General features: G+C 41.2%; 1 protein-coding gene across 2 annotated transcripts in view; it reads right to left on the minus strand.

Annotated features, from left to right (window-relative positions):
* Nucleotides 1–26141, minus strand: part of ERG (ETS transcription factor ERG) — a 107675-nt gene extending 81534 nt beyond the window's left edge. For both annotated transcript variants that reach the window (XM_069871826.1, XM_069871799.1), the window contains exon 1: nucleotides 26048–26141. In XM_069871826.1, coding sequence (XP_069727927.1) covers nucleotides 26048–26086 — 39 coding nt within the window. In that variant the 5' untranslated portion in view covers nucleotides 26087–26141. The remainder of the gene's footprint in view (nucleotides 1–26047) is intronic.
* Between the last annotated feature and the right edge of the window lie 695 nt (nucleotides 26142–26836).

Genomic DNA, 26836 nt, shown 5'->3' on the forward strand with positions numbered 1-26836 from the left:
ATCAACTGGATTCTCTTCAAACTCCCTTAAAATAGAGCACCAATACTTACTGTAATTCTAACTCAATACAGAAAGGGAATTACCAGGCCATGTGCTACATCACCCTTCTGAAATAGTTATTGCTGATCCATATATTCTACAGTTGTAAAAATGTACACGTTTTTAGTTTTCCATGTGGCACATTTTGAAGTCACTGACTTAAAATAATGACAAGACTGGAAGACTGGTGTGTTGCAGACTAAGGATATAAGTGTCTTTCCACTGTGTCTTTCCACCGTGTCTTTCACAGTGTCTTTATTCACTCGAATTCTCTACTGAAGGATGATTTCAGTGAAAGACAATTGTGCACTGTCAGACTTGTTTCTGGCACTGTAGCTTAGTCTTGATGATCCATTCAGAAAATGTACTACAGGAAATGCATGGAGTGGACTGGTTATACAGTTTAAATATAAGTTTTTAAATCAACATAATGACTTAAAGTAAGCCACAGCCAAAATGCATTGATGCAAATTACTTCAAAGGGCATACAATGTGTAAAAAATAACTCTATGCTCATGGACAACCACAGAAAAAGACTATTTAGAACCTGACTAGTTTGTTCAAAAATATTCAGTCATCTTGCTTTATGAAGAACTCCACTCACGAGTTCATCTTGACATCTCCCTTGGGATGGCTCTACTGTCTCCTGTTTTTAACACTTTAACACAGTCTTTTTTTTTTTTCAACAGACTAATTATGTTTAGAAGTGATTATTTAGTTTTCTTTTATCAAGCTAGCAACTTGACTTCCAAAAATACAGACTATTATCTAGCATTAAACTCTGCCAAAATTAAATGGCAAAAAGTGATACAGTTCATAACCAGTAGAAGTATATACATACAGCTAAAAAAAAAATGGTGAGGGTTAAATCCTGTCTCCAGTGAAGCCAAAGGAGTTTTGTCATTGTCTTCCTTAGAGCCTGCATTTCATCCTAACTACTCATAACACTTTTCATGCTTGATAGGGAACAATCTGAAGTGATAAATAGCAGCCAAAATGCATGTGTGAGAGAGGGGGAAGATTTAAAAACAGCCTCAGTGTCGAAAGTAAACTTCTGGCAGTTTTGAAATTTTTGGCCTACCAGGCTGACTGAGTATAAGCAGAGGATACATTTCTCCTTATGCTAGCTATCTGAAAGCTCTAGGCTAGTCAGACTGGCTTCCTCTGAAGACAGTAGAGTCCCTGTGCTCCTTCTGGAGTCATCTTCTAAGATGTTACATTCAGGCTGCCCAGATTTAAAAACAAAAAGATTACAAAGGCCATCAGCCCACACAACCAACTTTCACTCTGAAAATAAAGTTATTTCTATTTAAATGCCTATAAATTGTTCTAAAACCTAGTTTCAGGTGAAAAAAATGGCCCAAAAATGCCTTATCCTACTCTGAAGAAAAATGTATATCATGAAACATGAACTTTCTCCTCATTTCCTATCAGTAGAAACTTTATTCTGGCACCCTGAACCTGGAGTTACATCTAAGCTGGTTGTTCATGTTCAATGACTGCAAAATTTCATCTTTGATACAGAAGGCTGGAAATATTACGGTAAATTGCATGTGACTTTCTTTTGTTCTGAAATGTCACCATACTTAAATTAAGAATTATGAAGTTATTTTATATCTTTTTTTTTATTTCCTTGACAGGTTTCCAAGGTAATCTTTCTACATTATTTCAATCTAATTCCATTCAGAGAGCAGAAGTCCTCAAAGCAGAGAAGTATAACATTTTGTATTGCTTCCCTGACAGTGTTTTTGCTGATATAAAGCTAAAAAATGGCAATAATCATATACTCAGTCCTTTCTAAATGATTTATCATTTTTTGTTTATTTAAAACACCAAAAAAGCTACTCTAAAAATATTTGAGTTTTGTTTTCAGATGTAAACATACATATTGGATACAGAAACATCTTAACGTTTCACACTGCTGAAATTCAGGGTAATGCAGTCAACAGATTATATGAAAATGAATTGCTCATTTGCTACCTCAAAATGAAAATCATTAAAAATGGATGTTGGGATAAATGAAAGTTATGTAATTATAGACTCCTTTTTTTTTAAGCACCAATCCTTCCAAAAAACCCAAAGTTGCTCATGCTTATGTCAGTGAAATATTTCAGGAAACTCCCTCACAACCCTTCCCCAGAGGAAGGAGAAAGATGATGCGCAATAGGTTATATCTACACATGGAAAGCCAATCCATGTCCCACATCCAAGTCAATTTTTAGACAAAATTTCTTGCTTGTCACAGAAGAAATAATGGTCTTAAGTTATAGCCACATGTAGAGCAAGACCGACAGAAGAGATGCTACCCCCTGTCATGCCTGTCAGATATCTGGCTGTAGAAAGACTTTTCCTGTGCCTGCCATGCCAAAACCAGTAAAATTAACAGTGCTGCTATTGCAGCCAGTGTTTCCAAAACTGCCTTCTCATTACATTTTGTCTCATTCAAAACAATATAAATATTCTATATCTAAACCACATGGAAGTATGTAACAGTAGGGCTAGGCGTTACCTGAACCTCACTCAGCAGAAAGGCAATCTGGTTTGCTCAGTAAGATCACCAGCAATGTCTAGTAAAACATCTGAAATCACAGGCCTGCTGTCCAGTTTCCTGGAAAAAAAATGCTGTCAGACACAAGCTCTCTTCAACACAACTCCACCCATAACGTTATGGCTCTCATTTTTATTGTATTTTTCAATAATGAACTCTTAAAGGCACAGGAACAGGCTGTCCCCATGTGCTTAAAGACAAGCCATTGGGAAAGAAGACCAGTATAGCTGAACAGAGAACTTCGTCTGGAACTCAGGAAAAAGAAGAGAGTTCATGACCTTTGGAAAAAGGGACAAGCAACTTAAGAGGACTACAAGCGTGCCGTGAGGTTACGTAGGGAGAAAACTACAAGGGCCAAAGCCCAACTAGAACTTAATCTGGCTACTGCTGTAAAAGTCAGTAAGAAATGTTTCTATAAATGCATTAGCAGCAAAAGGAGGGATAAGGAGAATCTCCATCCATTGTTGGATGCACAGGGAAACTTAGTGATAAAGGACAAGGGAAAAGCTGAGATACTTAATGCTTCTTTGCTTCCGTCTTTAATATTAAGACCAGTTGTTCTTTGGGTACTCAGCCCCCTGAGCTGGAAGACAGGGATGGGGAGCAGAATTAAACCTCCATAATTCAAGAGGAAATGTTTAGCAACCTACAATACCAATTAGGCATATGCAGGTCTATGGGGCCAGATGGGATCCACACAAGGTTTCTAAGGGAGCTGGCAGAAGTCCTCACCAAGCCATTTTCCATCATTTGTTAGCAGTCCTGGTTAAATGGGGAGGTACCAGTTCACTATAGGTCAGCAAATACAACGCATATCTACAAGAAGTGCTAGAAGGATGCTGGGAACTACAGGTCTGTCAGTCTGATCTCAGTGCCAGGCAAGGTTATGAGGTTATGGAGCAGATCATCTTGAGTGCCATCACACAGAATGCATCAACCAACCAGGTGATAAGGCCCAGTCAACAGGGGTTTATGAAAGGTAGGTTCTGCTTGCCTAACCTGATCTCCTTCCATGATAAGTTGACCCACTTAGTGGGTGAGAGAAACGCTGTGTATGTTTTCTATCTAAACGTTAGTGACTTTTTCTACCTAGACTTTAGCCTTTGACACCATTTCCCGCAGCACTCGCCTTGAGAAATTGGCTGCTTATGGCTTAGATGGGTGTACTCTTTGTTGGGTAAAAAACTGGCTGATGGCCAGACCCAAGGAGCTGCGGTGGATGGAGCTAAATCCAGTTGGTGGCTGGTCACAAGTGGTATTCCCAAGGGCTCACTACTGGGGCCAGTCCTGTTTAATATCTTTATCAATGATCTGGAGGAGGGGATCAAGTGCACCCTCAGTAAGTTTGCAGATGACACCAAGTTGGGTGGAACTTTTGATCTGTTTGAGGGTAGAAAGGCTCTACAGCGGGATCTGGACAGGCTGGGCTGAGGCCAGCTGTGCAAGGTTCAACAACATTAGTGTCAGCTCCTGCACTTGGGTCACAACAACCCCATGCAAAGGGGAACGAGTGGCTGGAAAATTGCCTGGCAGAAAAGGACCTGGGAGTATTGGACAATAGCCAGCTGAATATGAGTCAGCAGTGTGCACAGGTGGCCAAGAACGCCATTAGCACTCTGGCTTGGATCAAAAATAGTGTGGCCAGCAGAAGCAGGGAAGTGATTGTGCCCCCATACTCAGCACTGGTGAGGCTGTACCTCGAATACTGTGTTCGGTTTTGGGCCCTTCACTACAAGGATGATATTGAGGTCCTGGTGTGTGTCTGAGGAAGGGCAATGAAGCTGGTGAAGGGTCTAGAGAACAAATCTTACGAGAAGCAGCTGAGGGAACTGGTCCTGTATAGTTTGGAGAAAAGGAGGCTGAAAGGAGACCTTATCGCTCTCTGCAACTACCTAAAAGATGGGTGCTGGTCTCTCCTTGCAAGCTGCAAGTGACAGGACAAGAGGAAATGTGCCAGGGGAGATTCAGATTAGATATTAAAAAAAATTTCTTCCCAGAAAGGGTTGTCCTGCATTGGAACAGGCTGCCCATGAGTTGAGTCACCATCCCTGGAAGTATTTAAAAGACATGTAGATATGATTCTTAGGGACATGGCTTAGTGGTCGAGTTAGCAGTGCTCAGTTAAGGGTTGGACTCTGTGATCATTAAAGTCTTTTACAATCTAAATGATTCTATGATTCTGTGGATTTAGGACACACTCTCAGAAAAGCCCAGCTGGTGACATGGAAGTCTTGCATTACAAGGACTCAGGGTTCACATTAAACCCATCATGGAGAGTCTCTAGTTCAGGCATGCACTTACAAGATCATGAGAATTTGCCCATCTTAAAGACAAAAAGCAGTATTGTGGAGCTGCTGTTTAATTTCTTCCATGCAACATTTCCCTCTAATAAGGAGCACTGCATTTGCAAGAGCAACGCATCCAATTCAAGCAAACACCCCAGAGATTTTAAGAGTGGCTTTTAACTGCATGAGAAGAGAGTTTCTGTTTTAAAACTCCCACAGGGATAATATCTTATTTAATTTGTCTTAAGTGACAGTAGAAAGGTATGATTTCTAGCTTTAGGCATCTAAGATGGCCTTGTATTGTTTACCTCAGGAATTTTACGTGATGTTTGGTTTTAACTTATGCATCCACCTTGCAGCTCTTTGCCTGTGTCACTTGATTAATTTACCCTCACAACTGATGGGTGAAGTGGGAAAACACTGCTGCCTCCTTTGTTGCTGATGAGATGCTATCTCCCTGCTGCACAGCAGGAGGCTGAAGCAGAGGGAGACCTCATGCCATGCTCCAGATTGAGCACACAACTGATAGAGCTGCCAAGGCTGTCTGAACATGAGCCAGCAGTGTGCCCAGGTGGCCAAGAAGGCCAATGGCATCTTGGCTTGTATCAGAAACGGTGTGGCCAGCAGGTCCAGGGAGGTTATTCTCCCTCTGTACTCGGCAGTGGTGAGACCGCTTCTCGAATACTGTGTTCCGTTCTGGGCCCCTCACCACAAGGATGTTGAGGCTCTGGAGCGAGTCCAGAGAAGAGCAACGAAGCTGGTGAAGGGGCTGGAGAACAGGCCTTATGAGGAACAACTGAGAGAGCTGGGGTTGTTTAGCCTGGAGAAGAGGAGGCTGAGGGGAGACCTCATTGCTCTCTACAACTACCTGAAAGGAGGTTGTGGAGAGGAGGGTGATGGCCTTTTCTTCCAAGTGACAGGGGACAGGACAAGAGGGAATGGCCTCAAGCTCCGCCAGGGGAGGTTTAGGCTAGACGTTAGGAAAAAATTCTTTACAGAAAGGGTCATTGGGCACTGGAACAGGCTGCCCAGGGAGGTGGTTGATTCACCTTCCCTGGAGGTGTTTAAGGCACGGGTGGACAAGGTGCTAAGGGGCATGGTTTAGTGTTTGATAGGAATGGTTGGACTTGATGATCCGGTGGGTCTCTTCCAACCTGGTTATTCTATGATTCTATTCTATTCTAACCAGAGGCCACTTGGATCATCACCTCCACCTGGTGTTAGCTATAAGGATAAGCCAAGGATAAAGCTGTTTTTCCTTCCCATCATCCTGAAGCACGAAGGATGCAGGGCTGCACCAGATGTGGCTTGTGGCTCCAGGAAAGGCCTGGGGAGATTAGGGAGCAGAAGGGGTGAGGACCGGTAAGGGACAGCTGCTTCAAGGTATATAAAGTGGGAAATCAGACAAAAGTGGCTTTTGTGTAATCAGCGCTTTGGAAAAGTACTCATATGGGGCCAGTTATGCTATTGGCAGAAATCACAGCGGCTCTGCAAGCACCAGTGAAGCCAAAACGTTAATTTATTCATACTGAGGACCTGGCCTCCCATGACCAACATCATCAAAAATATTGACATTTTGCAAAACGGTTGTAGTTTTCCAAAAGTGCTGCAGACTCCAGTTACCACTAAATGGTTGCCATATTTTACCCCAGAACTGGCTTCATTTCAGTGATGCGTGAAGTGACTCCTATAAAAACAGTTTGAAAAGCACTCAGGGATTTCTTCACAATAAAAGCTGCAGTTACTCAGCACATGGTGCAAAAAGCAAGGAATACCATCCCTCCTTGCCACCAAAAGTGAAAAACTGCAAGAGGCAAAGAAAGCCTAACTAGTAATGATACTACCACCTTGGGTAATAGAGTAGTATGCTTGAACCCATTTTACAAGAATCTCATTCTGGGGCAAGGAAGAAGTAAAGATCAATGTGTATTTATTTGTTAGGAAGAGCAAAGCAGACACAAAGCATTGAAATGAAATATTTCACCAAGCTCCTAAAGACACTGGGTTAAATATACTTTCAAAATTATGTGTAATCCTACAAGCGTTGGTGAAAGGAAAATTAACATACAAAACTGAGTTATGAAACTTTAAAAAGTCACAGTCCCATGAAGCTGTGAACCATTTTTGCCCTCCCACCTTCCACAGAAACCATAAAATAACTAATTCAGTGATTTACTAATACCCGTACCTCTGATAAATTTAATTGGGTACTAAAACTACCCAAGACAGCAGTTTGTAAGATAGTTGGTGGGACTTCTTTCCATCTAAGCCACTGTTACAAAATTGGCACTTGAACTTTAGTATAAAAGTTTAATTAGACTCTTCATGCCTGTGAATGCACCTTTCCACTACAGAATCAAGAAGTAGCAACGTATGCAAATCCTTTAGCAAGATTATCTTTACCTTACCTTAGCTGCCCAAAAGTTCAACATCTAGGCCAAAAGAGTTGCCTAGGCTTCTTTGCAATCTATTTTAAAATGAGATTAAATATACTTTGGATATGCCTGTTTCCATTAGCTCTGAAGACAGGCTTAGCTTTCAGACAGTTAAAGCTAGGTGAGATGAGTCTCGACTATAGTGACATAAAATAGCCAAGAAATGGCAAGTAAGTCAGAGGAGGGCTTCACAGGTCTTACCTTAAGACATCAGGAAGATAGAAAGACTGTGAGATGGTAAGACAAAATGGGTGGCACTGGGCAGTCAGTGCCAGCCACACCAGCTCCCTGATCTGAGGGAACTCAAAAGAGCTTTGGGATCTCACTGACATAAGTGAGAACTGGACTTGGCATCCTCTGTACAAACTGATACTAATGGAAACTCTGAAAGAAGTATGTGGCAACTGCTTTATGTAATTCCACAAGTAGATATATCTGGGAGCATGGGAGAGCTGAGAAAACTGTATATAGGAATTGGGTCATCCACATTACCATTTTAAACACAGCTCAGCTCAGCAACAACAACCAGAAGTCATCAACAGCAGACAAGTGGTTATTTAGTAGTGGTTTTAATCCAGGTTGCAAAAACCAAGATGTTGACCACACCTCAGGTTACACCCATGCATGCCTGTTAACCTTGGCAGACCCCTCTGGAAAGCAGAAGGATTTCTAGAGGGACAGAAACCAAACTATTTCCTCATCTTGCAAGTGAATGTTCAAGACCATGCCTAAAGGCACTGATACAACAGGAAGGATGCTTACCTGGCTTCCCCCTGCCCAGTACTGTTCTCCCAGGCAAAATGGGTCATCCCTCATCATAGTTTGCAGTCCCTTCCCAGTGCCCAATCCTCTCACAAATACAGACATGAAGCCCAAATAGAAATTTCACAGAACAATACAGCATCTTGATAGAGCCACAGATAACCTCAAGGCTCACTAAAAGCTTTTTCCAAGGACACCACTTGACAACATGGTGAGGTGCCTTTTGTATTACAGTCTCAGAACAAGTGAGAACTCCTTAGAATCATAGAACAACCAGGTTGGAAGAGACCCACCAGATCATCAAGTCCAACTATTCCTATCTCCTTGGTCAGGAGAGTTACAGAGTGGGCTTCCAATATGTCACTGGGCACTAAATCTTTTTTATTTCTTTTCTATATTCCATTTCTCTCTTCCTGAAATCACTGAACTTCTCTCACTTCTCTTAATACAAGTTGAAAAATGAACATTTTTATACTGCAAGGGACAGTAAATAAAATAAAAATATATTTAACACAGTATCTCAAAAAATAAACTGATCCCAAACTCTGTACCAAAACCAACAGCAGCAGCACTAAGAATGATTCTGCGAAGAAGCAGTACTAAGACACACATTAACACTCTATCCACTCCAGCCACAACATGCAGTCACAAGCACAGGGGCCCATCATAGCAGCTACAACAATCAGTTATGGTATTAATTACCATCACTGTCATTTGTCAGCTGCTGCATCACATGGATCACTGACTGGTCTGGACAGAATACAAATGTACCATTAGGTCAAGACTTTCTGCAGAATAGTTTTAAGAAAGTTATCAAAGAGGAACTGTTGTCATAGGATGCAGGTTTGTATTTCACCATAAATTAGAAACTGATAAGCAAAGAGCCAGAGACCAGTTTTCAGTATGGAAGATCAATGCAGTGTGTCTCAAAAGCAGTATTCAGTATATTTAATCCAAGTGATACTTACTCAACGGCACTTATTTCTTTTTCCTACCTACATTACTTTTTCATATGCATTTTTTAATTGATTTGTCATAGCACAGTGTTTTCTACTTGGCTTGGTGAAACATTTCGTATTTCCTTCAGCTTGCCTTGAATAACCTAAAAAATACATGAACATGCATATCATCTCCAATCTGACTGGGGCCTCACTTCCTGTTTTCTAGCTCATTACTAAACGTATTAAACAATGCCAGATTTAGGATGCAATTTGAGACACCCTGCTGCTGATCCTGGGTGCCAGGCTGAAAACTGAATGTTTATTATTATCTTCTTATTTTGTCTTTCCTATCCATTTTTATTGGGTGACTGAAAGTCATTTTTTCCCTTGACAAGAAAACTCCTTAAGCTTTCTTTTTTTTTAAAAAAAAATAACTTATTCTTCCAAATCCATTTTTTGTGTGTGTTATAAAAATTGTGGTACAACAAAGACTTCCAATTTTCCTTTGGAAAATACATCCCACTTCATCTCTTTCATATAGTTGATGGAGGAGGTGTATTTATAACTTTGCCATTGTTTATTATTGCAACTAGTTAGGTGTTATTTTTGCCCTGCAGAAAGGCTTGGAGGTGCTTCCCAGCACCCTCTCACGTTTGTTTTTAAAACTAAGTACAAAGACTGTCAGTCCCATGTTCTCTGATTCCCGTGAGTTCCTGCGTTTCTCTTTTGAAGGAGCTCATGCACTTCATTCTTCAGGCCTTTCACAACTCCTGGATTAATACCACCAGGTCTGGGTAACTTGTTGCTATGTAATTTGTCGATTTGTGCCAGCACTTTGTCTGTTGATTCTGGCAATGGAAGCAAAATGCTTTAAGGGCGCCTCTGGAGCAGATATCTAAAGCAAGTCACACACATATCCCCAAAAAAAAAATCCTCACTCCAGCAGCCAGAACTACAGATTATAGCCTGGTTCAGGGATACAAGCGACACCAAAGTAAACCGGGAATTCAAATAACTCAGGTCTTTCTGGTGCTGAACGTATGGTACCATGTCAAACCTCTATAATTAGCACAATTGATAACAGATTTCCTCCCCTCTCCAAATAGTAAGTATTCATGTGCTTTGTTCAGCTAAGGTTGTTGCCAGTCTGCTCCCAGCTCTGTGTGTGTGTGCACGCACATGTACATGGGTTGCAGTGGCTGCCCCGAGGACAATGTGCTACTGCTGAAAGATGAACATGACCCACAATGCAGATGAACACCTAGTGACACGATTACCATCACTATGTGGGCATCATCCTAAGAGTGACACACAGTAATTGAAGTACAAAGCATTAGGCTTGGCGCAGCAAGTAGATCGCTGCCATACATCTCACCTCCTTGCCCAAAAACTGTGGCAGCGAGAGCAAACCAAGGAACTGGCTGCACTTGGGCACCTCTCTGTTTAGACGAAGATATCCCAGAGACAAACTGGGGGAAGCTGACCTGCTGGCAGCCGCTTTGCCCTTCTCCCCTCACCCAAGCATTATTAGGGCTGCAATGGGATCCATGTGTGATCGCTGGCCGGGCCACATGTGCTCCACGCTTCCCACACTCCCAGCCTGCTGGGGCTGGGGTTTTAAAGGAATGATAGCATTAATTTATCTATTTGCTGCCAGAAGACCGCAAAGGCTTTGCTAATTCTGGACACCTGCAAGGCCCATGAAGTGGGAAGCCAGCCGGCATCAGGGCAAGAGGCAGTTCTGGGGAGGAAAAGGGTTGGGAACAGCAAAGACCAGCGCCAGCCTCCAGGACGTGAGTGCCAGGAGCAGGGGGGAGCTGCTTCTTCATTTGCTTTGGAGCATACCCTGACATTTTTCAATACCAAACCCAAATCTCATTAAATATGGGGTTTGTCTGAATTAGCCACGTCTGTGGGGGGGCTGGAAGTCACCCCAGCAGAGGGGCAGAGTCCAGGTACAACCCAGTGACCAACTCTTGGGTTGCACAAAAACTATGGGTTTTGGCTCCTTTCCACCCTGAGCACATTGACCTAAAAAGAGCCAAACAAAGGTGGGGGAGGATCAAATCTGTGCTCAAGCAAACAAAATATCCCACTTTCTCCAAAGTGTGCTTGGTAGATTTAATACAACTGTGTTTTGTAGGCTATCTATCATTTTTGTTTGGCATTAATATAAATCAAATAATCCCTTGATCCCAAGAAGGCACGGAGGAGACTCAGTCAAGTCTCCAGAAGGGATGTGCTCCTTAACTTGGAAAGCTGGCAGATGATTTGTTAGCGAATTTGAAAGTGCCATAGGAATTTCCCCAAATCAAAGAGCCCTTTCATAGAGTTTTCTACCCAATACCCAATCCAGTGTCTAAGAATAACATTCAACCCTCATTAATTAATGATATCAGTCCGAATAATGTCAGATTGCCTCAGAGACCTTGCCGGGATGGATGAGTCACACTCTGCCGGCTCCAAGGTTCTTACTCTGACAAACTACAGTGTGTGATGACGGGCTGCTTCTCCTGGAAAGCTCTTGCCCAATAAGCCCCAGAAGCTCGCAGCTGAGCCCTGTCTAAGGCATGTGCTCAACACTGGGACAGACTGTGAGGTTAATGGGCATCTGAGAAAACACTCAGCTCCTTAAGGCCCCGCAGTCTAGATGCAGGCAGCCAGGGACCCCTTCTTTTCCTGCCCCAGAGCGAGAGGGGATGCCAAATACAAAAACTGTGGCTGCCAAGCAGGATGAACTAGTGAGCCATCAGTATCACTCCAGTGTGCTTCTGCTGCGGGCAGCACCAAAGCTGGCCCATCCTCAGCTAGATCGGTTATGTCTGTTGGACACACAGACCTACACCCTGGATGTATCAGAAAGGGAAATAATGGGTTTTTTTCACCTTGGGTATGTAGTGCTGCTCCTCCCCATGTATTTTGTGTGACAGATGCAAGAATGAACTACTTTCAGGTCACTAACTTTTGAGATTCACAGCAGAGTCAAGATCATAACCAACAGCGAATTGCCACAAAGAAATCTACATCTGCGCGTCAGGCTTTTATCAAAACTACAAACTGAGATTTCTCACAAGACCCACTCAGCTGATACTATTCCAATGTGGGAAAAGATACACCAGCTGTTTCTATAAATGTACAATTCTACCAAAGCCATAATAATGTGTAAAAATACCCAGACTGCTTCTGAAGTGCACCTTACTAATATTGATATAAAATTGCCTTGTTTCTATTTGCAACATAATCACAAATCCCCTCCTAAAGTCTTCTCTTACCCACCTTTTGCTTTCTGCAACAGCTGAAAGCACAGTGACTCTATACCAGTCACGAATACCAGGTTTATTAACATTTGCATATCACCATCTTTTTACGCAAACGTTGCATTCCTGAGGCTTCATTAAAAATTTACAGGCAAGAACAAAACCCGCATTGTTTAACACATTCACGTAAATGTTTATTCATAGATGCTATCCCTTGCCCCTTGTGATGACCATGGCTGGTCAGGCATGCACACTGTCTCCTGTCACCACGCCCTGGCTTCCCCTTGGATGCCCTGTTCCTGCCACAAGCGGGCAAGAACAGCACAGGGCTGAGCTGAGCTCAATGTAAACACAAGCTCAGCAGAAAGACACATGTGGCATTCGTTGAGGGATTCCGGTCACAGAGGCAAAGTGTCAGAGAGACAAAGCTGGGACTTGTCTTTTTGTGCAGTGTTTGTTTATATGCCGCACACATTATGACCAGTAACATGAAGCCATCAGTTTCAAGTTACAAATGTACCATAAATGCCATAAGTAATTTATTTTACTGCTGTGCTTGGGAAAGTAAATTTGGGATTTTTAAAAAATCTTATGTGATGTTGATGCATTCTGATTGCTGCTGCAAATATACATGTTTTTAATATGCATAAGCATCATTTTGATGTGATGGCCAAAGCTCTCAAAGGGTTTGATGCTGAGAAGTGTCACCTTAAGAAAGGCCAATCAAACTTCAGGACCCCCTCTACGAACAATTTTCAGTTCAGTAGGAATCATTTCAGAACAATTTTAACCTGCTGTTTAAGGCATCTTGGTTCTAAAAGTGATCAACGAGTCTCACACAAACATACACTTGTGTTTGGAAGAGGCAGTGCTAAATAAGCCTGTAAAAAGCATTAAATCTAAAATTTCTTCATTTACTAAAGCATTCTGAAAAATTACACTAGTGATTGCACTTGAAAAATTTGCTGATGTTAATTTCACCACTGAAATATGATTTCTTTTAAAAGCCTTTTCCTTCATGGTCCCTGCCATAGGATCTACTCCAACATCTGGATAACAGAATCCCGGCTGACAGACTAATGCACATGTGGAGGAGTGTGTCTGCTACTTTGCTACTTCTCAGGACAGACACATTGTCTCCCTCTACTTCTCCCTGTCCCCTCCTTCTCTTTTCCCTTTTTTTTTTTTTATTCCTTTAATAAGACTGCACATGTCCTCCAGCTCTCTGCTGCGAATGTGACCAGTATGTGATATTGCCTTGCATCAACACAGAACGTCTGGCTTAGGTGATACCAAGTGGTTACTGCCCTGGCTTTGAATGCTTGCTAGGTTATTAACCAGCACATCTGGCTCTCTCCCTAGGAGGGTGAGTTCTGCAGTGCCCCAGGAATTTCTTTCATACACCACTTTTATTAGCTTTTCAAAAGAATACGGATTACCACTGGAAAGGAAGACTTCGGTCATTTGCAAGCATATTGGTCCTCAACCTGTTTACCACATTTAAAAAGCAACAATAACCAAAAGTCATTATTCGATTTTCAGAATTGATCTTTCCTCACTTTATCACGGTCCTATTGTTCTTGTATTTGAAAGGTTTACTTTACTGAAAAAATGGCTGGTGATTTATGATAGATTGAATTTAAAACAAAAAAAAAAAATCCAATAGCTTAGCTCAGAAATAAAGCTCTCAAAACATTAATTTCTAATCTTACTTTTCCTGTGGACCTCATTCCATTATCACAGGAGGGAAGAGAAAAGTGTTTCAGGTTTAATCAAAAGAAAGAAGCGTATGTGTGGCTTCAGAGAGAAAACTTATCTCCTTTGCCCACACATGGAAGTTACGCAGGACATGAAGTTTGAATGCAAGGGTTATATTGCTATAATTTCCCATCTGGCCATCCCTATTTCAGTAATGTCAGAGTGGTTTTGTTTATGTCATTTCCGAAGCAGTTTAAAAACTGGGAAAACTGCTTTTGTTTTCTTACTGAAAAAAGAGCCACGTGGGGGAGTTACAGAAGTAGCTCTCCAGGGCTTTCCTCCTACCTGTTTAGCAAAGTTCAACACCCCTGACTCAAGTTCTCCTGGAGCAAGCGTGGCAAAAAGTTGCCTGCCTACCCAGATATCTGCCTGTCTGCCAGTCCAAGAACATACCTGAAACTCCACCTTCCCAGGAGGAACCTTCTTCCTCGTGTATCACCTGCAACTGCTGAGCACACTTAAAATGCAGCTAACATTCTCATGCACAGCTAAGCAAGTACAGAGAAAAAGATTGCTGGACTTGATAGTCAATTTCTTTTTAAGTCATGTGAAGCCAGATTTTCGGAAGCTGTAGGCACTCACCAGCCTCTGTTGTTCCAAGCGGGAATTGTTTGGCACTCACAGCTTTTGAAGGGCCAGTATTTCATGTAGGTGTCTAAATGGGAGCTGTGCTCTCCACTAACCTTTTGCAATTGCTTTTGGCGAGACTGATCATCCAGAAATATCGCATTGCAAAGAGGAACATGTAAGCACTCACAGAAAGTGTATTTTAAAACTATGAATAAATAGCCCATACTCCTCCAGCCAGGAAAAAGAAACAACATTCTGTGATTTCCCCAGCTGAGGGGACAGCCAGGCAAAAAGTTCACAAACTTCAGTAAATTCATACAATGAAAACAAAACCAAAACAAAAAATCCTAATTATGCAAATGAAAACAGTGAATGTTTTCAAGAATGTCACAGTCTTACTTAGAGATTTCTGCCAAACAGAACAAGAGGTTTATCAGATAAAAAACTGATTTCTTCAGATCAATATAAACAAAAGGGGGGGGGAAGAGATTTTTGGTCAAAACTCTAAGCCATAAATTCTAGTATTAAATAAATTACAGCTGACAGAACATAAAGATCTTCTCACCTCCTCAGGTCTGAATCTTCTGAAAAGCCCACCTTGGCAGCATTAGACCTGGCATTACGCAGTCAGTGTCAGTCTTTAAAATAACCACAGCTCATTTGGTCCACTAAAGTTCATGGAAATCTTTACAGGATTTTTTGTTGTGCTTGCCTATAAACTGCATTGTCTTCTTAAGGCTTCCTGTCCTGCACACAGAGGCACTAGCACAGAGATTCAATTGAGATTGTTTTCCCCCTCTTCTGCCTCTGCTGCTTTTATTTAGCACGCACACACAAAAAAAAAAAAAAGGGAGAGAGAAAGAACTAGTAGAAGTTCCTTACAGAAGTTGGAAGGGGACATCTGCAGGCAATTTAATATGAGGGTTTGTTTCTATGTCAGCTGGCAACCCCTGGATAACTCTGTCATGTAACTTATATGCTAAAACATGATGTAGGACAACCAGTGAGATGGGTAAAAATGGCAGCACATTAGTTTTATTTGATTAAGATTTATACTTTCTCAGAGGGAGCAGCCCTTCCATAAACTATGAAAACAAATACAACCCTGCAACCAAGAGAACATCCCACCCTGCTGCACCCCAGCAGCACTGACCTCCATCAAACCCACCTTCTGCTGCTGCCCATGACAGTCTCTCCCTTCCTTCCAACGCAATTTGAAGAGCAACAGAAAGCAGGTTTTTTTCAGATAATGTCTCCATTTCTTTTGTGGAGAGCCATCCCTTATAGCAGCCTTCTCTTGATTTGGTAGTGAGCCAGCTTATTCTCCTTTGCAGGCGACAGCAGCAGAATGTGGACAGGCTCAAGCAACCATGAGGCTGAGCCTGAAATTTGTGCCTCAGTTCACTGCTTCCGGGCTGAGTTTGAAAGGCTGCTCAGGAACATAAACTGGTATCTGAAGAGAGCTCTGGAGATAACCCAAAGTTCCCCCACTCCATGTGTTTAACTTCCTCCCAATTAGACAGATCTGGTCAAGTGAGGAAGTGAGGAATGCTCATCCATTCTGGTTCCACTTCTGTTCTTGCATCAGATCTTATGTATTTTGACATTTATAGCCATGCATTTGAACTGAGGCATTGATTAGATTCAATTGTTAAAATTACCTTCCTCTCACTTCGTCTTTGTATGCATGCTTTGATTTGAATTATTAGCAGTTTAAAAATCAATCTTGCAGTTAAATGTTTAATGATATAATTGCTTCTGTTGCCCAAATTTGTTTATTTTGTGCTTCATTAGCATGTAATAACCAAAAGTATATTTTCCTCTGTCTGAGTTAATAATGTCTCTGCGATGGCTCACATGCAGTTAGCTGACTGGCTGCAGTTCTGCAACAACTTGGAGAGAACTGGATTTTCTGAAGCTGTAACTAAAGAGTAGGTGGCTTCCTTTAGTTTCTCTTTGAATTCTCAGTTGGCTTCCACTTCAAATTTTAAACATTTTTTGGTTCATTCTGAGTTCATTTGCAGGGCCTCTTAGTGTAAATGTTGTGCAGGGAAGCTCTGCTGTCCCAGACCTGGACACATGTGCCAGCTGGGTCTATGCCACACAGCACGTTGTGCTCTGCAGCCTTTGCCCCAGACCTTCTCCATGGAGAGGTCCTACAGGAGAACCCTGCAGATCCCTGCCTGTTCAGCTACACAGCTTCCTTTTCAGAGAAGCTTGGAGGCTGGGAGTAAGGCAATTTAGCCTTTCTTCTGCTAACAAGGCAACAAGGACTGTGCCCCAGGTGTCTTCAGACATCACCTGGGGTTCTCCTATGCAAATCACTGCCCTGGCCTGACATTCAGATTTAAGTCTGGGACATGGCTGCTCCTGCACAGTCTGCCATCTACTCCTTGCTTTCCAAAGGATTACTACACTTGCGTAAAATGTCATCTTGATGTGATTATATTGCCTTTGGATTTGAAGCTAGCTTATTTGGAAAAGGCTTGAGTGTATCCCTACTTCTGTGTTACATATTGAGAATATGCCATGTAAGATGGGATTCAGTCTGCCTAATGAAAAGCCACTGATAAGTGCCCCTACGCTTCAGGCTCTGTAGAAACCATGGAAAGACACAGGCGCTTCCCAAGTTTCACCCCTTCCTAATTTAGGTTTCTCCTCATTCTCTAAAAAGGGGAGACAGAAACTGCTTAACCTAAATACGAACCAAAGGCAGTTAAAGTTATGTGAGCATCTTGTCCAGCACATCTCTGTGCTCTTCCTGATCATTTGCCTTTTTAAAGTTATCCCATCTTACTGTTCTCATTCCTGCCCAGAGAGCACAAAACGAGTGCTACTGTTCACAACACCAGGCCCCATGACAGAGGGAAAACACAAAACACAGAGGTAAAAAGGGTTACATGGTTGGGAAGAGAGCTCCTTCTCTACTTCCAGCTGTTGCCTTAGGGGCAGTGGCAACGATATCTGGTGTGTTTCTCATGTTTGCGATATTCTTCCCATGTTATTCACTGCCCTGACATCTGCCACGTTTCTGGGTTCATGGAAAAATCTATATATGACCAAGGCAGTATGGAGAAATAATTATGTCAGCTCATTCTGGAAGACTTACAGCACATCATAGATTTATCTCCTTCTGAGAGCTACTTAGCTGAATTTGAAATAGCAGGTTACAGTGTCCCACCAAACTTTTGCTAATCTGCAAGAAGGTGATAATGACTGCTAGCAAGTTTATCTTTGATCCAAGATAATCACAGAAAATACGAAACATAAAATACACGTGCCTAATACTCTTTTCAGGCCTCAGCAGGAGAAGGAATAGATCTTTTTTTCCATATGGAAAAGAACCAACTCACTGGAAGCAACAGAAATATTGGCCTGGGGATGTAGGGAATGTATTAGGGTAAAGCTCATCCACGTTAGTTGAGTTTAATCATGTTGTAAATCTGGAGGAAAACATTTTGGTTATTAGGCAGTAAAAAGCTGTATTTCTGAGCAGGACCTGGTAGTGAAGGGAACACACTGTAGAGCCTGTTGGGTATAGGGCTTACTAGCAAGACAGACATAGGAATTTAGGAAGACAGTAGTCATCCTGTTATACTTTCTGTTCTTACAGAGCAAAAATGACAGGATGCACACTTTCAATAAAAATAATCCAAAACCGCACCAAGAATATGCCTATGGTATAGAATCACTTTCTCTTTCTAATATAACATGCCTACAAATACCCAATACTAGCTTGACCGAAGGAAGGTATGTTTTTCACATGATGAATTTGAATAGGCTTGGGAAAGAGCACTGAAAGTGTCAATATGTCCTACAGAATAACAGGCAAAGACTTATGGCAAACAATAAAAGAGTGAGTTGGTGGAAGTTATCTAATCAAATGCCCATAAATGTAATGATGTAATGTCTGTATTAATAATCTAAATAAGAGGATTAAACAGCACATCAGCAAAAAATATTGCACTCTAAAGTCAACTGTGGGACACCAAAAGGACTGCTGAAATAGTCCAAAAGAGTTTTGAGGGCATTAGAACATGGGCAGGAAATAATGGAGTACGATTTCAGATTTAGAGAAGATGGTTGTCAGTATGAGTATGCAATATGAGATCCAAATGAAAGGAGGATGGGAAGAGAGAAAAAGGAGGGAGAGTGAGAGAGAAGAGATTAATTTTTAGCATCACGTGCAGAGGAAACACATCACTAAGCCCAAGGGAAGCATCTCACCTTGCCTGTGGGCTCCAGGAGCAAAAGCCCTTGGAGTACGCCTTCTAGCTCTATAAGGTTTTACCAGAAGGAAAACAACATGGTGATTCATGACCAAGCAACACACAGCTGACAGCAGGGCTGGATGCAGCTGCAGTGGTGATAGTCGGGGAGAAGGCTGCCTGGCCCCTATCACCTGAAATGGACTGTGACCACAACTAATGCGGACAAGCTGTGGGATGCTTTGCAACCTCTCCTGAGCTATCCCTATAAATCTCCCTCCTTAGGAAGGCGAGGAAGAACAAAAGCAGTGTGAAATTACAGGAGTTTGGGTCTGTACAGAGCAGACATACGAAGGCTGGTCAAAAAGGGGCATAGGGTGGCTGCATCTGTGGAAGTTCTTCACGGTAATGAGTCACGGGGACTAATCTCTCAAGAAAGGTTAAAAGATGACCCATTGCTTGGCATATCTGTAGTCAGATCAAGGTAAAATGAAAATCCAGTGTACAGTAAACAGTAATCTCTGACACCCCGGGAGGCAATCTCTGCACATCTTTAGCAGTTGCACTATATACCTGTGCAGGGATAGTTCTGGGCAGCTGGTTTCTGTAAACACATCGCAAGGAAGGAGGAAACTGTCATCACTGCCTCTGAGTCCTAAGGCTGCCCAAACAGCACAGTGCTGGAGCCCCCAAAGGCCAGATTTTCTCGCATCCCTTCCCTGCAGTGCTTTCACTGCAGCCACAAGCAAAAGGAACTGCCCTGTAGGCACTGAACATTGTGGAAGCTTGAATTACTGGAGTTGCTGTCCCCATCTGCCCAGATGGCGAGGACCTAAGAAGAAGGAGACACCTATTTTGGTAGGGGGCTTGAGAGAGATCTACAAGCAGCAAAGCAAATCTGAGATTTGGAAGCCCTCAGTCCCACTCCCAGACCCTAGAGTAGAGGAAGAGAAAGGGGAGGAGTCTTCCTTTCCCAGTTTCCCTAAAGCCTAATATTTTTTTGTCCCTGTCTGCCTTGCCTGTGTTTTCCAACTTCTTAACTTCTCCTCACTCTCAGCTGGCTCTAGTTTCCAGAACCATCCATTTTATGATTTCTACCCATCAGCAGTAGAAATGTCCAGACTTCTGATTGTCTGGCAGACTGCATAAATAAGATTTGAACACATCTGACTCCACATAACAGAGCGTTAGTGTAAAGCATATATATTAGCCAAAGCACTGAAAATGCATTTGGTACTCTTTAGTTCGTTCTTTCCTGCTTACGAAAAAGATAATTTTTGTTTTAAAATGGCCCTGCTTAAGGAATTATCCATGCCATTAGTCCACAGAACAATAGAGATTAAAGTCTCTAGACCATCCCCTATCAAAATAACATACTTTTCTTTGAACATGTCATTAACACTGTTTTCCATCTGGCTGTTGGCAGCAACCTTGGATTTGCTCTGAATTGCTGAAAGTTCATCAATTACAGTATACAGAAGCCATTATCTCCCTTTTCCTTTAGCAAGGAGGTATTTGCTGAGGCACAGAGAATAAGGTAGAGTTCAAGAGAAAAAGAAAAAAAAAGAATTTAGGCATGTAAATTCTGTAGCAAATGAATACAATGCAGAACTCAAAACTTCTGAGAAGTAAATCACAATTTCTGTATATAAGGAGAATCTAGCTTTTAAATACAGATCTTATAAAGTTTTACCCAAATAACAAATGAAATACACAGTGAGGGGTAAGCAAAGGGGATGGGATGAATAACTATTCAGCAATTGCAGCTTCGGGGATTGTTGATACCAATCCTTTTTCACATCTGTCACCAAGGGACATTTGTAACCCATAAAATGAGAGCCTGCATGCAGCAGTTATCCTGGAGCAGCTGTCAGGCAACAAGTTTACAGTCCAGACAACCCACAGTAGCTTGTTCACCTCTATGCACTAGGGATAAAGGTACTGTTTTCCATCTAGAGACTACTGCAGGCAGTGTCCATGCGGTCATCACTCATTCATTCCTGTAGGAGATTTGGCTCATTAGCCAAACACTATCAGGAGCAGTTATTCCGTATTATCTGGAAGGATGAGAGTATGTTATCAAATTGACTCCAGTGGTGACAAACTGTGATACAGTAAGATTAGACACTACATATGGATCGCCTACTCAACTATGCTGCAATGTGTCTGCCGTTAGCTTACTTCACATGTGACTTTGGGCAAAGCTGTTTGTATCTTTGGCTCATATTTCCGTGCTCTCACTCTTAGCTGAACTGTGCAAATATCATTTTATAAGCTATGAAAGAAGTGCTTTAGCAATGCAAAGAATCAAAAAAAAACTATGCTCCCAGCTTAGTCAAGGCCCTAAAAAAGAGGTGGGAGGAAAAGCCTGGTTTTATCTTCCTTATCCTAGAGGATAATAGCAATTCTATCGTCCCTCGCCTCTCCTCTCCCTTGCCCATTCAGGCAGACTGTATTGTGCAGACAAAACTCCCAGCATAACAAAGTCTTGGATCCTATTTAGAGATTCTACAATTCCAGGAAAAAGAACAGATTATATCAGACTCAGAATATGCTCCTTAATGAATAATATCAGTTAAAAACAAATCAGACTTAAACATACAACAGAGTAGGTATATCCAGAAGCATCTCTACACTACCACAATTTGAAATCCAACATATTCTTTGGCCAGCAAAGGAGGTCTAGGATCAGGTTTTGTAGTACTTCCAATGATAATACGAGATGCTGTGCATGGAAAAGTGCCTGTGCCACCTAATTGATAGCGCAGGCTATAAATGCTAAATTCAGGAGTAATTTTCAGAAACAGCTATGGAATAATTCTTATTCCTTCTGAGAAACCAGCTTTTTCTTCATTGTAGTAATAGGTACAGTTTTCAGATTTGGTAGCCTCAATTTGATAGATTAAGAGGCAACAACCTTCGGTCACATCCACAGAATGAATGAAGTACGCACACAGACAAGCTGAATTTGGCTCTAAGTGTTTGATGCCATTTGAGAATTTTTGTTGAAAATATCCTTTTTAGTTAGCTATCTGGGTTGTAAAGTGTCTCCATTTCTCGACCTCTACCAGGCGAAAGGTGGCTATGCAATCCACAAGCACCTCTGTTCATCTACTGCCTTTCACCTGTCTCTTCAGTCATCCAAGATCTCAAAATCATCACCAAGGAACAGAAAAATCAGACCACATAAAAATACACAGACCAAATATTCCACCAACATATATCAGCCTTGTTTCAATGGAGACTATATCCATTTACCCCAGGGTAGACTCCATACCTGATAAAATTACCTAAAAGCCATACATTGGACTTTTCCTCTCACGGGGAGGGTCAACGGAATATCCGTAACTCATTTTTTCCAATTCTGTCCACAAAATCACCTAGCAGTGATGGCACACAAATAAGCATTTGATCTTTGCAAATGAGGCTGCTGAAAGCAGAACTTAACTTTAAAAAGAAGTTTTATGGAACAGTCAGCATTGACAAAGCATACATCACTAAAATGGAAACACACGAAACTCAGGTAGCATTTGTAAAGTGTTTGTTTCTGTGACTACTGTTGTAAGAACTGGAGTTTAATGAATAACAGAACAAGAAAAATAATCACATTAAAATATGTGTGGAAAAGACAGTCTTGCCCATACAAAGCAACAACATAAATACTGACTTCTTGAAAACATCTCTAACCTATCTATTGAGTTTGATGATACATAAATCTTCTAAAGCTGTTTTATTTAATACCTGTCAAAGCAACTAGATTTTTATGCACCTCCAAAATGAAAAACTCGCTCAGGCAAAATAGTTCAGACTGACAAGCAAGGGTCAGCTTCCTGGTGAAAACTGTATTTGGCAGATTCACGCAAAACCTAGTTTGGAAGGATAGCAAAATTAGTGTGTTTTCTACAAGTGACCCTTAGGGTACGTAGAATAATAGATCCACCTTTGCTGTGTTTGAAAACTTCTACTTATGACAGAAAGACCTTGATCCCCTGTCAAAAATATTTCTTAATGTTACACTTAACATAAAAACTTTTATAACTCCCAATTAACGTTACAGCTCCTTTCAGTGCCACTGGCAGTGTGAGAGATGAGGACAGTGCTGGTTGCAGAAAGTCCTGTCTACAAATGCTTCTCTAATGTGCAGACTCGTTACAGACAACCTGTGCTGGAAGAGTGAGGGAATACACAAACCTCGGTATAAGTACAAGTGTGATGTACCCAGGCCTTTTCAGCTATCAGAAACTGCCCAAATAACTGTCCAAAATTAATTTCTTCATTCTGATAAGGGATACTGGATACCAAGAAATCATTTGTCTTGCATTAAATCAAATAAGCACTTATTTTCTTAACAATTTGCCACTAATCCAAACTAGTGGTACTATTTTAAGCCTTTAGCAGTAGCAAACCTCATTAAGCTACACTGCTGATCCCACACACAACTGGGTGCATGCTCAACTTTACTGGCGTGAGTAGTCTTACTTATTCCAGCCCTCTCACAGGCACTAAATATGGGTGGAACTGTTTGAAGAGTAGGGTCAAAATTCCCCATATTTTACTTAACTGGAACTAAAGATCCAAATGTATACATCATTTTTCTTGTCCACATCAAATGTTTGTTTATTTTATCTTTGGGCAAAATACAAGGTTGTGGCTCAGGTGTAAGTAGGCATTGGGAAGCAACAGGAACACAGGTTCTCCACAGCAATTATGGATGCTTCATTCAAGCTGAAAAATGTGAAGCTTAATCTTGAGTAACTATGGAACGAAGCTGCCCAAACAAAATGAGGACACACACACATTAAGACTTTCAAAACATTCCCAAAATTGGACAGGATCTGCCTGGGTGCTGGAATCCTGCTCCTACCATTTCTCATTCAGGAATGAACCACAGGAACTGCAAGATTGGTTACATTCTCTCCTGGTAGCAGGAAAGGCAGATTTTAAAATAGCACATGCAAAAACTCAAATCATGCAAACGAAATCACCATTTCTGCAAAAAAAGATGTCTCCAAATATTCATATTGCCATCTCAATTTATCTTTCACATTAATTTTCTGCACATGGTCATACAAAATCCTTAAATCTTAAGTCAAATCTTAATAAGTCAGACACTTCCTAGAAAGTTATATTCAAAGTTACAGCTCTAAATGTGCATGAATGATGCTGCCACTGCTAACTCAAGAAAGTAAAAGAAACAATAGCATATGACCTACCTGACAAAGTACAGTTAGAAAACATCATATCGAAGACGTCTGTAATCAATCCAGTTTGTCTCTTCTATCTCACCACACTAATGAGACATATAAAAGGCCCTTCCACCAAATATCCTTTCTCATGTCCCATGCACTATACTATACTTTTTTATGGCTTATTTTTAAGAATGTAGTTACACCCACTTTTAAAGTCTAAATGAACAGAGCATCCCTGGCAGCTTTCCGAAGACCAAAGCAGACCCTAATGACATAAACAGAAATGTGAAGGATTTGATGTCTAGTTGGCTAGTTTTCCTATTCGAACACAGTATTAAAGTAATTGCCTTCCTCGCACCCTTTTTCAATGTAACAGCAACTTCTGCATGCTGTTCTGCTGAAAATAGGCTCCTACATGTTCCTTTGAACACGTAATTACAGAGATTTTTATGCAGCTCTCTTTTACTTGCTGTAATAAGATGCTTGCATACCTCGCCTTGCCCTCTCAAAGCTAACTGCCATGGTTAAAAACAAACCTGCTTCGGATACCAGTTTGGGCAGAAAGCGTGAAACTGAGTTCTTCTTAATGCTTTCTTCTGGTGCTACAGGCATTTAAACAGCATGAAGAAGTACTAAATCCCCTTAAAATTTTTGAAAACTTACTGGCTGAAATGGAAGTGGTGAGACATGTTGAGGAGAGACAGCTTATGGTGGGGGTGTTTTCCTGTTCTCTTCATAAAAACATCTGAGGACCAGAAGACAGTGAAACTGCTAGGTTTTAGAAAACTTGGAGAGAGGGCAGGGACGAGCTCTCATACTACTGCCAGTCATTCTAGTATCTAAATACAACCCAAAACCGCTGTAGGGAGCTATATAGAGAGCTTCTTTCATTCACTGCCTTTTAACGGGAAAAGTGAGTTTTTTAAAATAATATTCTTTTTTATTCATTTAAAAATACTTTGAAAAATGAAGCTTAGAGAGCTGCTAACTGGTATATAGCAGACGACTGAGAAGAAACTCCATGAAAGAAGTTGTAGAAAATGACACTTCAAGGAAAGACAGGCACACAGACAGAAAGGCAGTCAGAAAAAATAAAAAAAGTTTTCACTAGCAGCCTGCTTAAAATCTATTTCTTTTATTACAGCAATCCTATTATACCAGCAAAATCTATGTGAATGATAGGTATGTAAGTTCATCATATTATTTGTGCATAAGGATCAGCAGGCTTTACCTGCCTAAGATAATGCTGTATGAGTGTCTTTTTATTTTCTGCAAGAAAATTACTGTTCTCACCTAGAAGCAGTCAGGAAAACATTCCCAAACAAAACTTCTATATGATGAATTAGTGTATCCCCCAAACCAGCCAGTTTGTGAAGCTCAGATGCTGCTGTTTATGTGCAATGCCCCTAGATGTCTTGATCTTCACAACACACCATCAGCTACACCTGCTAAGTCCAGCAGGTTCTTAGCCTTCAGCGAAGAAGAATAAGACACATTAACAATAGTAGCACTAGTAACAGTAAAGTAAAAACAGTACAGCAGCTCTTGAAACCTAGCAAAATAATGTTGGTTTTAAGGCAATAGCACAGTTCGAGGTCTACACTCCTATGACTTACATAAAACTATGCACTGAGTCTTTTTCAACAGGATGTTTCTTTGGCTTTGATTTTTTGCATTATGCTAATTTTCCTTCTCTAGCTAAGCCTAATGTTTACCACTGGTTTTCATTGAGCAGAACTGGGGACAATTAAGCATTTTTCAAGTGGGCCTATTTTATCAACATACCAAATATTAAAGAACAATCAAAGCTTTTAATCTTAGAAAAAGTTATCCCCAAAATATCCACATAATTCAGAGCACATCAGTAGAGGTACCAGCAACAAAGACTGCGGGATTGACTCAGACAATAGCATATAAATATCGAAGAATAAAAAGGCCAGTGTTGTGCAGGAGCACAATTTATAAACATGCAAGAAAACCTGCAGTATGTATACATATTCTTTAATTGTATCACTCTCAAAACATCTGAGGACTCACAATAAACAGGAAACTAACCTTGATGTGAGCTGCTGGATCTGGGACAGTCTGAATCATGTCCTTTAACAGGCCAACGTGTTTACCAGGAGCTCAGATCCTAAGGCAGCTGCATAACCAAAGAAATAAGTCATATGATTACATTTTAAAAGTTTATTTTCAATAGAAATCTCTTATCTTTTTATAGACTGATAAACATTTTTCCTACTCAGACCTCATTGAGAACCAGTACAGTTGAAGCTCAAAGACATTTCTGTTTCCATTTCACATTAAAGATATATATCATACAGGGGAAAACAGTCAGCCCAGAAGTTCTTGCAGAAAAATTGATCTTTGTCTGTGACGGACAATTTTCCCAAAATAAGAAATCTGGGATGTGCTCTACGCTGCACAACTCCGTTATTCACCCAAGATACTAGGGATTTCTACAATCCCTTCTTCCCAATTTAGAAGCATACAGCAGGATCGGGACAGATCTGGAGCTGATATAAATAACTATCAATTCACTGAAGTTGTGCCCATTTACAAGAGCTGCAAATCTGGTCCAGCCACTCAATTAGCAGCACTTCAGAGCATGCATCTTCTGGGATCCCTTATCTATGTCCGGTAATAAAGCACAGAGGGGTTGGGGAATGCGGGGCACATTTGCCTGCATGTGCAGGGAGTGGGAGACCATTGAAACAATTTTAAATAATAACAATATATAATGTAAATAATGTAAATATTGTAAAGTGCTGCTTAGTAGCAAGAGCATCAAATAACTGCTAATGAATTGAGATCGATAAGTTGTCTAGGAAACTAGAAAACATG

Source organism: Phaenicophaeus curvirostris, chromosome 1 (genome assembly GCF_032191515.1).
Source record: "Phaenicophaeus curvirostris isolate KB17595 chromosome 1, BPBGC_Pcur_1.0, whole genome shotgun sequence".
NCBI lineage: Eukaryota > Metazoa > Chordata > Aves > Cuculiformes > Cuculidae > Phaenicophaeus > Phaenicophaeus curvirostris.